General features: G+C 49.2%; 1 protein-coding gene across 1 annotated transcript in view; it reads right to left on the bottom strand.

Moving 5' to 3' along the window:
* LOC144180709 (solute carrier family 53 member 1) overlaps positions 1–15,505 on the bottom strand; it is a 68,827-nt gene that overhangs the window by 36,190 nt on the left and 17,132 nt on the right. Inside the window, exons 3-8 of the mRNA XM_077708994.1 lie at positions 13,585–13,686; positions 6,642–6,931; positions 4,439–4,540; positions 4,294–4,374; positions 2,762–2,840; positions 2,044–2,231 (exon numbers count right to left, since the gene is read on the bottom strand). Of these exons, the coding sequence (XP_077565120.1) occupies positions 2,044–2,231; positions 2,762–2,840; positions 4,294–4,374; positions 4,439–4,540; positions 6,642–6,931; positions 13,585–13,686 (842 nt within the window). The remainder of the gene's footprint in view (positions 1–2,043; positions 2,232–2,761; positions 2,841–4,293; positions 4,375–4,438; positions 4,541–6,641; positions 6,932–13,584; positions 13,687–15,505) is intronic.

The following is a 15,505-nucleotide window of genomic DNA, read 5'->3' as shown; positions in this document are numbered from 1 at the left end:
TCACTGAAACAACTGTCCCTTTGCATTTTCAAACTTCAACAGAACTACGGGGGCACCAACGCAGTCGTCGTGATGTAGTGGTTACGCAACAATTAGTGTCCAGTTGTCGAATGTGTCCTCCAATTATTACAAACATCTTTTATCTTTTCTGCCGTTTTTTGTTTTTCAGTTACCATGACTCGGCACATACCCCCAAACCTGCGTTCAAATAGCCATGCAAAGAGGTGAACTAGCGGGAATGCACCTTGCTGTTTCAGTGACTAGCGTGCTAAAATTAGTCATGCAGGGCTCAGTACGTGTCTCTAACATACGTTTCTAAGTCAGTGGACACAGCGCATTTACCTTTTCCCTTTGTGTCTCTTCCTTCTTCTCGCCATACTTTAGTCGGCTTTACACAAACTTGCACGGGTGTTACCAAATACAGAGGACATTTAGCGGTAACCTGCTTGCTGCTCGCCTTACTGATGCTTTTGCAGTGAGCCCGGTGAAGTTACTCGTGTAAGTTTGTACATGTCTCTAACACACATTTCGAGCCGATGGGCACATCGAAAACACTAGGGCCACCTTGAGTCAGCCAGTGTCACTGTGGGGGATGCTTGCTTGCATTACGCTGCAGAGACCCCCGACCCCATTTTGCCCATTGTTTTCTTTCAACTCATGCTCCTATTCTACGACCCATCTGCAGGCACTTTGTGTGCCACCCACTGGCGGCCATTTTGTGCCGAGGACACCGGATTTCTGACTCACCATGTTCACTAGCAGTTTCGCATCATAATATGCGAAGTTGTTGAGTGGTGCGATTCGGTTCAAACAATCGAATATCACATCCTTTGTACTGATTGATATTCAAAAGTTTCAAACATTCCCACACTTGTTTGCCATCCTCTGTGACGCACCAGGCAGAATAGGCAAGGCAAAAAGGGTAAACGCAACCCTACAAAGTCCAAGGAAAAGGCTTGCTGCCCCTTCTGCTTTTGAGCTAATCCAAAGCTAAGCCGCAGCCGCGCATTTCTTGTGGTGTAATTTGGCCATTGAAGCACAGGATGGCACACATGAAAGAGCCTGGTGCTATCTGGGCAAAAGATGGCACAGGTAAAAAAGCTTGGTGCAAAGTGTTGCACATAGCACAGAGACACACTGCAACTTTGTTTAAGAAAATTTGCAGTGAAGCCCATTTTGCCGTCGTTTTCTCAGACCCTTTCTGCCCCTAAGGCGGTGGCGGCACATGATTGAGTTTCAAAACTGCAGTGGCTAATTTGCGACGACAACAAATGAAGTGGCACAGTTACCTGGCCAAACTTCGTGACATGACAAGAAGGCGAGCCATTTTTTGAGACTGTGCGTCCCCTCCAATAAGAGCTCTTGCCAATCTTATCGTCCACTGTGATGCAAGAATATGTTTGTAACACCAAATTTTCAGCCAATCCTATGCAATGCACTTAGGCAAAAGGTTCGCAAATTTGTATCACACAGAAAGTTGCACCAGCCATGATCCACTCCACAGCCAATAAGAACTTCTTGCTGGGCTAGTTGGTGAATAGATGCCATGATTTGAAGCGCAACAAAAGCACACGGACAAAGAACAGAGTAGATGAGACAGGCACTATCTCGTCTGTCTCGTCTACTCGTCTGTCCTGTCTCGTCTACTCTGTTCTTCGTTTGTGTGCTTTTGTTGCGCTTCAAATCGTGGCATCCACAGCCAATGATTAATTTCGTTTCCATGTACAGTCCAGCCTGGTTATATAGCAAACACATCGGCAAACAGAAATCAGTTCGTTACATCTGTTTTTCACTATATGTGGACATAAAATCTATGTATACAAATGGTTATGGGAAACGAAGATTTGTTCGTTATAGCCGGGATTTCGTTAAAACCGGGTTTGCTATAAGTGGGCTATACTGTATTACTTCCTTGTGCATGTACTGCAGCAACCAGTTTCAGAACTTTGTCGCAATACAGTCGAGTCTGGAACTGACGCTGTGGTCCGACCCCCCCCTGGAGTTCAAACCGACGAGGTCCCAGTGCAGCAGACAGGCACCCACCTCCATGAGATGCTGCTCGGAGAGGTGGTTCCTGGGGTCGAGCTCAAAGATGAGCACGTGGTTGACGCCTGACGTGCGCCAGCCGTACACGTTGACGCCGATGAGGAACATGAAGAGGATGATGAGGAGGGTGCCTCGGTACAGGCGGAACACGATGCGCCAGTCGTCCCGCGTCTGGCTGAACACGCCTGGGTGGGAGAGGGAGGGAGTCACCTTCCCGGCAGCAGGCAGCACTTCCACTGGGTGGAGTCTTGCTCAGATTTCCACACTTTAAGCCGCATCACTGTCAAAATGACGTCAGCAAACAGGAAAAATTTAACCGATTTCGAGCAGAGCTGTGCCTCCTCCCGCTCAGTGCTCGATATACACCAGTTTGACCATGTCTAAACCAGAGTGCTCTCTCAAAAAATTCAAGCGTGAATGAAGGACCACTTTGATTACACTTCCATAAAGAAAGGCGAGATTACCTCTCCTTTCGATAGTTGATGCCAACTCAGGGCTAGCTGATTCGCCTTGATTTTTAAATTTGTGAAGGAATTTGATGCTCCTCTTTTATGCGTCAATGTTCATGAACTGCAATAGAAATTTTTGGCATTGTAACAAATGAGGCACGCGACATGATTGATATTGTTGATGGATCACAGCCCAGAAAGTACTGGCTATAAAAAGTAACTGCACGAACTCTAAACAGAGCAGGGCCAATGGGAAGAGGTCCCACCTGAGAGGATGACTGCAATGATGAGCACGATGTAGGCACCAGAGAAGAGCCCCACCTTGAAGGTCACCCAGGGGGATTGCTGCAGCAGGGGAGATGCACGCTCATCAGACAGCGGGCGATCGTACCACAGAGAGGTGCGGGGGACTATGCCCATTCCGCATGCACTATGCCCACCCGTTAACGATGGAGATGCCCCGACTAGCCGAGACGGCTCCACCACCTGTCTCTCCTGCCTTGTCGAGAGTGCACAGCAACGGTGGTTGGCTACTCTTGGGCCCCCCTTGGGTTAGAGAAGGACGAGGTTCTAGCCCTGGTGCAATGCGGCCGGGCCCCGTGTGGCCTTAACTGTCCTGACACTTCCGGCAGCCGGTCAATGAGGCACATGTAAGTGGTCCCTTGTGATTACCTTGCCCTGTCGATGCTATCACCACTGGGCTAATAGGGGCCCCGTTCATCTCCTTGGCCCTTTGGAGCCTGTCGTCGTACTGTCGGTGAGTCGAACCCATCGCAGCATTCCCACATGACGCCGCAAACTCTTGGTGGATTTTGGGGATGCTGCTGGCTACCCTTTATGGCCACACTGGCACCCAGCGGGAGTAGGTGACTCCCGCAGCCCCTCCAGTGGCACACCTAGTGCGTGCGGCCAGTGCCCACAAGCCCGCACAAGGTGGCAAACAAGCGTTGAAACAGGCCACGCTTCCATAAAAGGAGGTGTCAAGGCAACGAAACCCCTCACATAGGTAAGCCAGCCCTGCACACCACCCGCACTCCCATGTTGCCCCTTTAGAGAATGTCCCCACACAGGCCCCCACCAAGTGACTGAGTGAGCAACCTGACAGTCTTGACAAGAAAAAAAGAAAGAAAGAAAAGAGAGTACAGACCCAGCTTCTTGTAAAAAAAAAAAACTTAAAAGCACAATTTTAGTGACGTCATCACTGACACTCCTCGACTAAGCCCCGCCCATAATCTAGCAACCTGGAAGCAGACTCTCCCGCTTTTGTCATGGTTTTTGTCTACGGGTGGTGGTGCCTGCGCATGTTTTTGGTGAAACTAAGCACCGTGAATGTATAAAAAGTTACAATGGCTGGCGTTGTGCTTACCTTATTGTAGAATAAATGTTCAAGCCCAGCCCCACAGGGCGAAAGCAAGCCTGACAAAAGGTTCGCTGTGGCAAGGACTTCGATCCATGGACTTCTACGGCTAGCTGAAATATTTTCTTGGAGTGGAGTTCATTGTAGCGGCGTTCAACTGCACTTCGCAACTACACCCCCCTATACTCGAATAACAAACGTAGCAGAGGTACAACTAAACTTCTTGATTGTCTTTACCCACCCCACTGCCCTTCTTCTCGCAACAAGAAAATGACTAAAATCACTGCTGTACGCAGTGGCACATCTGCCAAGCTGTTTACTCGTAGACAGCGGCAATGTTATCATCTGCCTCTCTCTTCTGTGACTCTCCTGTGGCACCTGACCTGGGAATGGCTGAAGCGACTAGAATAGAGCATTGCAATGCAAATTCCTTCGGCTCACCTGATCGCCCAGTGGGGGCACCCGTAGCCGCTTCATGGCCTTCTGCCGGTCCCCACCTTCTAGCATGGTGGTCACCAAGCTCTGCAGTGAGGCCACCAACGCGATGAGCACGAGGGGGGACACACCCACTTGCCCGCCCACTCACCTCAGTCTCCTGGATGAGCCGGTCGATGTCCTTGTTGGTGTAGAAGGGGGCTGCCTCCACGTTTGCCTGCCGCCACTGGCCCCCCAGGTTGGTGCCCAACAGCTGCACACACAGACACCCTTCCACCACTTGCCGGGGGCAGAGATCACACCCCCACTGGCTGTACAGTAACAACCCATGCTGCTGTCCAGCCTTGAGCATTCGCCCACACTGAAGAACGCCTCCCATTCACTTCACCGCCTCACAAGGCACACCAAAAATTTTGCAAGCAAGCATCCCAGCATCTTTTGAACAAGCTATGCACTCATCACTATCTTGGAACCTAAACAAAAATATCTGCCCATCCGTGCTTGAAAGCAAACCTGGCTCAACTTAAACTCAGTGGTGTTCTTTTGCCTGTCGCCAAAAATGCCTATCATCCGAAGTTCACATAATCAAAACGAAGCCTGTTACGCTTGCCGCCTTTTTTCCCTGCCTTCACATCGCCAAGCATGAAGTCTTCTTTTAGAGGGCTTGGAAAACATTTGTGCACCGATTTCGCCACTTGTCAGGTGAGCCGCACAATACATGAACTTTGCTACACGAGGCAAGTCTTTGTGCAGCTTTTTTCCACCCACAACACCAACTGATCTTGGCTGTCTGGGATTTCAAATTTGCAGAGTTTTGCCCCGTTTGTCGCAAGCCCACCCTCATCGCTTCAACGTCATGCCCAGCTGCGTTGGAAGCGGCAATTGATAATGTGTCCATGGATCTGGTAGGAGACACACCTGCAAGCACATGGAGTGAAGGTTTTCCACAAAGCAAGTACATTTTTCAGAACTGAAAATAAGAACTGTGTTCGCTGTCCTGGGGTTAATAAAATTCACACACTCTTTGCCCTCAGTGCATGAAGCCGTGCAGTGAGAGCCACACCACTTCCATGAAATGCGGGCAGAACAACCGACATGGCATCGTAATTGTGACCAAATACAATCGAGCCAACTTATACCAAACTTGGTATTGTTCGTTTTATCTGCAGTTCATAACAAGTTTTCGGAACAGCACAAAGGGACGTGGACGAGGTGTAGACGGGACTGCGCTGTGTCCCGTCTACACCTCGTCCTCGTCCCTTTGCACTGTTCCGAGAATGCTGTACCAACACGCCCAAGCTTATACCTTAGTCATAACAAGTGTCACACACATTTCCTGCCTTCCAAAGTGCGGCACGTGCACACACGGCACAAGGCTTTACATTAAAGCTCAAAAAAGAGCTTTGACACTTCACTTGGCCAGAAAGCACAACAGCACACTAGTCGTGACAACTTGAAAAACGGTGGAAGAATGCCTGCACGATCGTGTCAGATTAGCACATTTTTAACACCATACCACACGTTTCCCACCACTTCCCCATCCTCTCCTCCCTCCCGGGAAAACTACTCTCATGCCGCTTAGTCCGCCCGAGGTCACGCCACAGGTCCAGGAATGCTGGCACTCACTGGCCACCTCCTCCGACCACTGGACACCGGTTGGACTGAGCCGCGACGCGAGGAGGCCTCGGAGGGGTGTCACAATGTGCCGGATGGCTCCCCTCCCAGGCAGCTCAGCCATCACAGACCCCCTCTTTCCTGCTGCTCTCATTCCTCGGAGCCCAGTCGGGAAGGCAGTCCACACCTAATGCCGTGCATGCACAACAGGCCACCCCACGCCTGACACTGCAGGACATTTCGTTCCAACTGAAGTGAGGCGGCCACTGCCACAGTGGAACAGTCATGCCGCGCTCTTTCATCGCATCTGAACATTTGTTACACACGGCCTGCACATGACGGCCCCACTGCCCCTCCTGGAGCACTGCTCCCAGTTTTCTCAGGGCTGCTCAAGATAAGAGAGACAGGTAAGTTCACGGCCTCACACCACACCCGCAGTGTACCAACATTGCAGCTATAGCAACGCCCTATAGCTGTGGGCTCCCCTGCGAGAAGTGCGTGCCAAACACGACCGTTTTCAAATTTTAACGTGAGCTGGCTGGTGCCACTAGGGTTTCATTCTAGCAGGCGTACTGTAACACATTTCAGGAAATTCACATTTAAACTGGTCCTACCCTTTTCTCTGTGCCCCTTGCAGCCCCCGCACTCGTACGAGAGACAGCAGCACTTACTAATGGTCCACAGCCGTGAACGAAACAAAACTTGCTCGCTAAACGGACGAAACTACTTAAGGGCCCGACCTTGTCGTGCTTCTTGAGGATCTTGCGAAAGCCGGTGAAGTTGAGGTTCTGGTAGTTCTGCAGCAGGATCAGGCTCAGGTAGAACTCGCTGAAGGCCAGCTTGAGGTCGTGGATCTTGCGCGTGTGGATCTTGACCTCCTGCGCCTGGCGGTCGAAGGCCCGTATCAGGGCCAGCCGGCCGCTGCCCGAGCGCCCACTGCCGCTCAGCCGGTGCGACTCCAGCTTGCTGATGTAGTTGTTCAGCTCCGACTTGAGGTTGCTGAACTTGCGCGTCGCCTCCGCCAGTTTTTCTGCAACAAACAACAGCCGCGGCACCCGCAGCAAGGCTGCTCTCTCAGGACGCTCGCCTCAGCGTCCCTGGCCCCCCCCGCTGGGGCCACACGGAGCCCCTAAAATGCCAAGGCACCTAAAAATACTCCTCGGGGAGAAGCCACACAATGCCAGCTGGCCACTAGCATGAGCCAGCGTGGCTGGCTTCCTACAACCCGTCAAAAGGCACGAATGGGCTGGGAGCACTGTAAACAGACAGCACGGTGTAAAGGTGAAGGGGGCACCTCGGGACACAGTGAGTGCGAAAGCATGCGTGCCCCGCTGCCAAATGCCCTTCAGGGTGAGGGACCGAGTGCAAACTACGCTGCAAAAAATGGTAGCTGCAACGGGGGACCCGATTAGGCACGAGAGTGTCCCACTGCGCCCTAGCCACACTCCTCCTAGGGAGTGCACAAGCCATCACCACCGAGCTGCAGCAGGCAAGGAACACAGCTGGCAACGCGCAAGCACTGCACAACTGGAGCTCCTGGCAGGCAGACACTGAGCGTGCACTTCCAAGGCCCTCGAGAGAAGCCAGTGGAGGCCACTCCAGCAGGGCCGACAGGTGAGAGGCTCGTCACAGTGCATGCCGAACTCCAGCCAAGCACACACAGCCGTCTGCCGGCAGCGCGTGTAAGCTGGCGCTCTGCTGGAGCGGGGTGTCGGTAAGTGCAGCACCTCATCTACTTGCACTCATTCACGACAGCCTTGTGTGCGCCTCGTGCCAGAGGGCTCTCACCGCGCTCGGTTGCGTGTAAAACTCTGCCATGATGCACTGAACAGCGCGCACCAGCTACGCGCATTGTTTTGTTGCTTTCCCCTCGCGTACGTCGCACACCTCACTCGAAGCAGGACAGGAGAAAGTGTGACTGGCTACCCAGTTCCCCCTGGTGTCTCGCTTGCAGCTGCCCTGCTCCTCTGCTGGCACTGCCTTGTCGTGTCTCCAGTTGGACACTGCGGCCGCCAGATGAGTGGCAACCGCGTCTTAGCTGCCATTTCCGGCACCCCTCATTCCACCGTGCCAGAATCCAGTGCACATTTGCTGCCTCCATCCCCTTCTCTAACTCCGGAATTTGACATTGCCACTCCGAACCCAGGATTTCTTTCACATTGAGATCAAGTTTCCACAATGACTGAAATTTCAAATTTACATTTCACCCCTCTAAGTTCTCAAGGACAAATTAACACTGCGGCCCAAATTACTGAGCTTAAATGTCATCCCCTCAGATAGATTTTAATTTTCCCATCACCTATGCGATTTCATCCCTGCCATAGATATTAATTTTCCTATCACCTTTGCAATTTGATTGCCAGGTCCCAAATATTGTGTGCTTGTACCATAACATCAGCACTGCGATAGCCTAGCACCCACTTTCCGAATCTGCACACAGCGTCAAAAAATCATATTCGAACGTTTCACCCCTTTTGCAAAATTACATTCATGGTTCGAATTTCCCAGGTGTGGTCCACAATTTCCATGCCCTTTACTACACTTTCATTTTATAGCCCGGTCATCACCAGCTCCTTGTACAATGCACTGAGGAACAGAGCAGCCTGCATTACTGCTTGACCGCCAAAACATTCAGAGCAAAGAAGAGCCACGCTCCTTCCCATTACCTCGCTTCTTTTGACCTTGACAACGAATGATCATGGTGAGACCTTGCCACACTTACAAAAGATTTAATTTTTTTTTTCTCAAAATTTCGCAGATTAGATGCACTAAACCTCCACCTGGGCTCTGAGACACGCTGTAGTGGGGGGCTGCAGATTATTTAAGACCACCTGAAACGCTTTTACCCATGGCCAAGATTGACCCTGCATCTTTGGTCTCAGCAGCACGACGCCACAGCCTTTGGCCCAAAACGACAGAATCCCTGGCTTTTGCCAATATCTGCGAGCCCCTTACAACGCAATTGGAACTACAGTGTTATTTTGGTGAATGTGGGCCGTGCTTTTGCCCGACATCCAATGAAACTGGCAAGGTCAGCCTGGCAAAGGCTTGTCACACCAGATGAAAATAAAGAAATTTGATGAATATGATGATGATTATGGTAATGATGTGCATGCTTGCACTGAGTTATTCATTTACAGGCACTAATCCAGATGCCCCACAGTCACCTGCCCTGCCTGGCTCAAATGGCAGTGGGGCTGTTTTCCATTCACAAGATGTGGGCTTAATTACAGTAACACCACGTGGCATGAGACACTGTTACAACAAAAACTCAGTTATAAGAGACATTTCAATATGGTTTGGTTGGCTTTCCTATGTTCACCAAGTTAGCAACATCGCGTACTCAGAATAATACGAAGCACAACAGCCTCACGAAGCGCTGGCAAACTTGGCACACGGTGTGTAGGCGCTGAGGACAGCGCAGTCAGTCGCTAAACTGTGCCGGAATGCTTGCCTGAGCAGGGCAGCTTACTTCTCTGCCTAATATTACTCAGGGCAACTTTTTTTTACGCCCCGAGAGAGTAAATTCTTCCCTCAGTGTAGAACGCTTATAACGTATGTCGTGGGAGCCGCAAAAATCCGCACTATACAAAGCATGCGCAAATCCAAACATATCGCAAGTCACCTTTAAACCCTTCTTTGCTTATCATCACTCAACCGAACGGGACGGTCTTTATTCCGTCTTTTTTTTTTTTTTTTTTCCGGCATCAGCCGCTGTGTTTATGTTTTGAGGAGTGCATTTCTGAGTGTCTAGAAGAATGGATGCTCCAGAAAGGGAAGCAGCCTGGCGTATGCCCGCAACACAACGTAATAAAAATGCAAGCCGTCTTTTATTTTATTCCCCCCCCCCTGCGCCTTGCATTCGCAATGCCAAAGGCGGTTGCTTATGCAGCACAATGTACAGGTTGTGGAAACCTCTGGCGCCGCAGCTCGGCTCGCTATCTTTAGATGTTCGAAAAGGAAAAGGGCAGTTACTACTTGTCTGCACAAGGTTCTTCTAATCGCAACAACTTACCGCGTGCAGGAGTGGGGGGAGAACGGAAGGGGAGGGGGCCCGCTATCTTCCGAGGAGTGTCAAGACAGGACCGTTGTGGTTATCACGTGTGTGCAAACACAGAACGTGCGAATGCCTTTTTTTTTTTCTTTCCTATGTCGATGACAGAAGAGTGCAGGGAGCATGCACTGCGTGGGATAACTGAATCAATCTTTCTTCTTTCTTCCTTGCGACCCTATAATGATACCCCACCTGCACCGGTCGATCAGCGGTCCCGCCAAAAAACTGCACTATAAACGGTATTGTGCTCCGGGCAACCGCATTATAAGCGGTAAGCTAATGCATTGACTTCTATGGGAGGCCTACCAGTGGCCAGGAAAACCCGCGTTATATCCGGTCCCGCACTATAAGCGGTTACGTTATAAATGCTCTACATGTATTTAGAAGAGACACGATAAAAGAGGGGCCCTACATGGAAAATCCTGTGGGAAACTGCCTTGAAGATGGAGACGGAACAACACAAGCAGCACTCACAATGTTCCGTTTTCACTCTTCGTCCTTGTTGTTCTACGCTGTAAACTTTTGTCAAAGACATTGACTGGGCAAGTATTCTTTTTTCCCAAATATTCAATATTCACTTCCATCAGAGTTTCAGTATTTGCAAATTTTGACAGTAACGAACAGCAAAGCTTAGGGTGCTTCTTTTCCCAGTGAAGAATAACTGCGATCCCCATGTGAGGCTTCTGAACTAGATTACGCCTGCATGTTTTGGACGCCATATAAACTTCTCATTTGAGGAGCTCATCTTTTACTATGGATGGGATTTTTTCCTTTCCAGGTTCCAGATCCCTTTCCTACCTCTCTCCCTCTTTCACCCGTAGTCATAGCACACCTGTTGCGGGCAGAAAACAGAAGTGACATTATCTTGGAGCACATTTTTAGAATTGCAAGACATCTGACGGCGAAGTGGAGCAGCAGCTTTTCTTACTTGGAGCACCATGAGAGCTCGGACTGGAAGGAACGTTCGGAGCCACTTGGGCAGCAGTGCACATGCGGCTCTTAACTCTTTCGTTACCGCGGGAAAATTGACCGATTTTTAGGGGTCCAAGAAAACATTTTTCTTCTGATAAAATAATTGGTTAGGTACTAATTACAGGAACACAAAATGCAGATTATTTAATGGCCTTTCCAATAACACCAGTTTTTAAAATGTTTTTATATATCATAGTTGTGAAAAAAAAATATCAAAATCAAATTTTTTGTCAAAATGTCGAAAAAAAAAAGATAAAAAACTAGTTGTATATAACAAACCACCAGTAGTAGAAAAAAAAATGGAATATACATTTTGTAGGGAAACATTTCAACAACACGCCCTAGAAAAAATGGCGACGTGCGCGGAACCGTTTTTCAGACATATATAAAAAAAATGTTTGCACGCACGGTGCTCGTGTCTTGCGGTGAAGCCCAACCTCCAATTCAAAATGTGCAATTTCGGGTGGTTCCATGGAAGAAATCTGGCGGTTTCACATTATCAAAGGCACCAATTTGCCCCACATAACGTAAAATCATCTTGTCAATGACCGAGTTTGCATTGACAGCCAGCACAATATTTGGGACAAGCACGCGATGCGGAAAAACATGCATGAAGTTGAAAACGGAACTCCGTGGTTCATGCTTGTTGACGTTCACGGTCAGTTATCTCTCAGCACATAAAGTTGAGCTTTATTATCATCTTCTGACATGCAATTGTAGCCTTGCTTGCAGGAATGAGGTGTGATGCGCTAGAATCGTGCCCTGCAAACTTTGGCCAAGTAGCTGTCGCGCGATGAAAAAGATCAGCACAACGAGCCTCCTCTATTGCAGCGCCACCTAACATTTTAAAATGAAACAGTACAAAAACTTATCTATCAGAGACTCCGTCCGAATAGACAGTTCAACTAACCAGCAACACTAGACACCCGGAGATACCCTCGTATGGAAACGAAACTGGAAGGCGAACAGCTGGCAGTGTGTAAGGCCGGTTTGAAGCGCTGTCCTCGTCGGAAAAGATATCTGGCGACTGGGTGTGATCTTTTGACTTGCAACTGAAGTTCTTATTGCAGAAATCGGGTTAAAGTTCAGTGAAATCAGGAGCAGCATGCTTTGTTTAAGGATCAGTCGGGGACGCTCAAGGCGCCATGGCAGGTAGACTTGAAGTTGGGCAGCTGCGTAGTAGCGCCACATATGAATCTTGCGAAGCAGGAACGAAACCAAAACTGTCGTAAACTGTTCGCGAATGGTCCTGGGGTAAGTAGAACTACCACACAACTTAGAACAACGTGCACAAAGGCAATAAAACTGCCTAGAATCATAAAGTAGCTTTGCAAACGGGCACTGCTGGACATTTTCAACCGATTTCTGGAATTATTACTGTCAGAGTGCAAACCTGACGATTTAAAATCGTTTGCTGGTTCATCATTCATGCCCTGATAACCAAAAACAAACGCTGATGCAGAATAATTACGAGTGGCACACATTCTTCATTGGCAGCAGTGACGCACGTTGACCCCTCCCATTTTCCACACTCAGGTGATTCAAACGAGCGTCAAAAATCACGTTTTCGTTGCAAAAATGAAAACAAAACTGATTTTGAAAGGCCATTTTCTGATCTAACTCCGAACAGCTTTACTTGTTGGAGCAACGCCTGGAGCGCTATGAAAAGGCGCTCCGAAAGTATCGTTCAAATTGAACGATTTTGAATAGGCGCGGTAACGAAAGAGTGAAGATTCCGGCTTGGACACCAGCCCGCAGGCATGCCCGCCGGGGCGACTAAGGTCTACTGCAGTGCAATCGCTAGCAGAACGTCCTCTTGACCCACGTTTGCACGGCAAAATAAATGCCCGGGGAGTGGTAGCAACATAGCAATGCGTCACCACCGCTGAAAGTCAGCTGGCTTAGCCCAAGCCCTCGCAGTTGAAAGGACAGATGCAAGCTCAATAGAAAAGCAAAGCAAATACTTACTCTGCACGAGGAAAAAAAAGAAAAATGTGCGTCATTAAGCAAGCTAATACAACTGTACAAAGGCTTAGCACATTTACTAAGAAATGTCTGCTCACAGTGAAGGAGCACAAAAGGACACACTGGTAGAGGAAATCAACAACTAGACCTCTCCTTTACTGGTTTACTGGGCACTGGTTTCTGGTGATCTTTCCCACCTATACCCCCCCCCCCCCCCTTCCTTCCGAGATCAAAGCAATGCCATCGAGATTTTATTGCATAAGAGTAAGCCTCAGGGCAAGACCACAGACATGACTAAGACGGGGTGAATGTGTGGCACCTCTTGAAGCCATGCAGACAAGAGACCATGCGACAAAATACAAGTTCGTTTAATTCGAAAGATTTCGTGTTTTATAGGTCCCCCAGCACTTGTACGGCTGCAAATGGTGCTGTATTCACTCAGAAATCAATCAATTAAGGTTAAAATTTTGATTCTCCCACCAAATTGTGTGTTTTCGTCGAGCGAGGGCTGAAATGGTTTGTGGTGCCACATAGGGATACACGAATGCAACAGAATCAACACTCACTTGAAGAAAACAAGCACGAATGTGCGTCAAATCTTTCCGATAGCCCCCCTGTGCATTTACTCAAAGAATGGCCTGCTTGAAGGCAAACGAGTGGGTCACCCCGCTAACTGCTGCTAATGAACCCACCTGAGTAGAATGTGTTGATCTTGGCGAGCTCCTTGTCACAGTACTGGAAGAACTCTTCGTCAAATGATGCCAGGTACCTTGTGATGACACTCTGCTCCACCACTGCGAGCAGCACAGGAGCAGCGTTTCAGTGACAAGCACGGGTCGGCCAGAGTGCAGTAAACCGAAAATAGAGGTTACCACGCACTGAGAGCAAACAATATGACACGGAACCGTCGCCACTGCTGTATGTATTTAGCAGCGCCTGCAAAAGGAGCTAGCCCAGCTTCGTCCATCTCAACAGAAGACGACAATCTTCCTTGGTGGAGCCCTAAAATATTTGCTGGCAAAATGAGTGGTGGCTGAAGTGGTTACATGAGCACACTTTCACTGAACTCCACCTGTGTCCACACAACACAGGTGCCTCTGAAAAGAGCTTACGTGCCAGGCTGGGCACGGGAGCCTAGATTGACAGCAAAGCCTGTGTGTTCTCCAATCGCCAAGACCTTCATTCATGGTTGCAACCGACACAACTACACGATTTTGGAATGGACTGGCCTGTTAACAAGATGCTCTTCTTTTCTGGCCATGTGGTTTGGAGTTCTCTCTGGGTTCAGTTCTCCCCCCCCCTACGACACCTGGGGCAGTGCTATCTGTGGCGGGGCGGCAGCAGGGCACCCACAACCCCGCCCAAGAGTGGGAGCCTCCCCATGCCCTCCTCGCACTCCCGAGAAGGGCGGCTCTGCAGGGTGCACACTGCTCTGCTCGCAATGTCTGAGGCTTAGCCAGGCTGGTCCACAAAATTTCAGCATCGTCGGCAGCCATGACAGTCCACATGAGAAAAAAAGACTCCCACCACACTCCACACACAACTGGAAATGGCACCAATAAGAAAGACGGCAAGCAGGTTCAAAATTTCAACTCTTCTAAACTGCAAACTGGTGGTTGAATGTGCTGCCCCCTTTTAAGGAATTAAGCTGATTAGTTTTGTATCACAAACTTAAAATTTCTCGAGGCAAATATTGTAGTACGTGGGTTAACATAAAAATTACTTTCCCGAAATCAGGTGTTAATTTTTGCAGGTCCCGCGTCTTCGAAAAACAAGCAAAATGAAAACGCCCTTTCGTAGCATGTGCCCTTCAAGCCCATCTCGGACATAACGTGCCTAATTACTCCAAAGGCCAACGAGAATGAGCCATGATTTCAGTTGCTGGGTCACAAAAAAAAAAAAAAAAAAAAAAGAAAGAACGAAACTGCGAACAAGTCAGCTTTAGGGAAGTGTGCCAAGCAAGTGGAATGACGTAAAAATCCCTCGGTGACGAAAAGCCGGCACATGCCAGCTGAAGGGCCTCTGGAACCGATAGCTGACTAACGCACGACAGCGACAGGGCACTTGGCTTGTTGAGCAGTGCGCCTAGCAGACGAAACAGCAAGCACTGGCGAAAGTGAGCGAAATCACGGCTCTACATTTCAACCACACTTGCAACAACAGATGCAGCTTCACAAGGAGAAGTGTAACGAGAAAAGCACAGAGCTCGCCCATAAGCCCTCCTGACCAGAGATGACCACGGAGAGCTGCTGCACTAGTTTGCTCACCTAAAAGGGAAGCACCGCATCAGTAAGATTCCTCGCATTACTCGCAACCAGATGCCATTATTTTCCGAATAAAAAAAAAATAAACACGAGAAAAATTTGTTTAAAAATGGGACAACGAGCTGACGCAGATCTTTGTTAGCCCGCTCAAACGTGGTTTCAGTGAGCCATTCAGCATGAAATTTTTCTCAAGACTCTTTACCATTGTGCAAAAGGAACAAATAAGCATTCTACCAGAGTCCTTCAATGCTTTTTTGGTCATGAAACTCCACCATCCAGCTATGGGAGCGCTTTGTGCGCTGCCCGAGGAGGCCGCACCGCAGCACTGGCATTTAATCGAAGGGCAGCC

Source organism: Haemaphysalis longicornis, unplaced genomic scaffold (genome assembly GCF_048455015.1).
Source record: "Haemaphysalis longicornis isolate Haplotype H1 unplaced genomic scaffold, Haemaphysalis longicornis Haplotype H1 scaffold_1, whole genome shotgun sequence".
In the NCBI taxonomy this organism is placed as follows: domain Eukaryota; kingdom Metazoa; phylum Arthropoda; class Arachnida; order Ixodida; family Ixodidae; genus Haemaphysalis; species Haemaphysalis longicornis.
The sequence above is the reverse complement of the archived record's forward strand: the minus strand, read 5'-3'. Positions and strand labels throughout refer to the sequence as shown.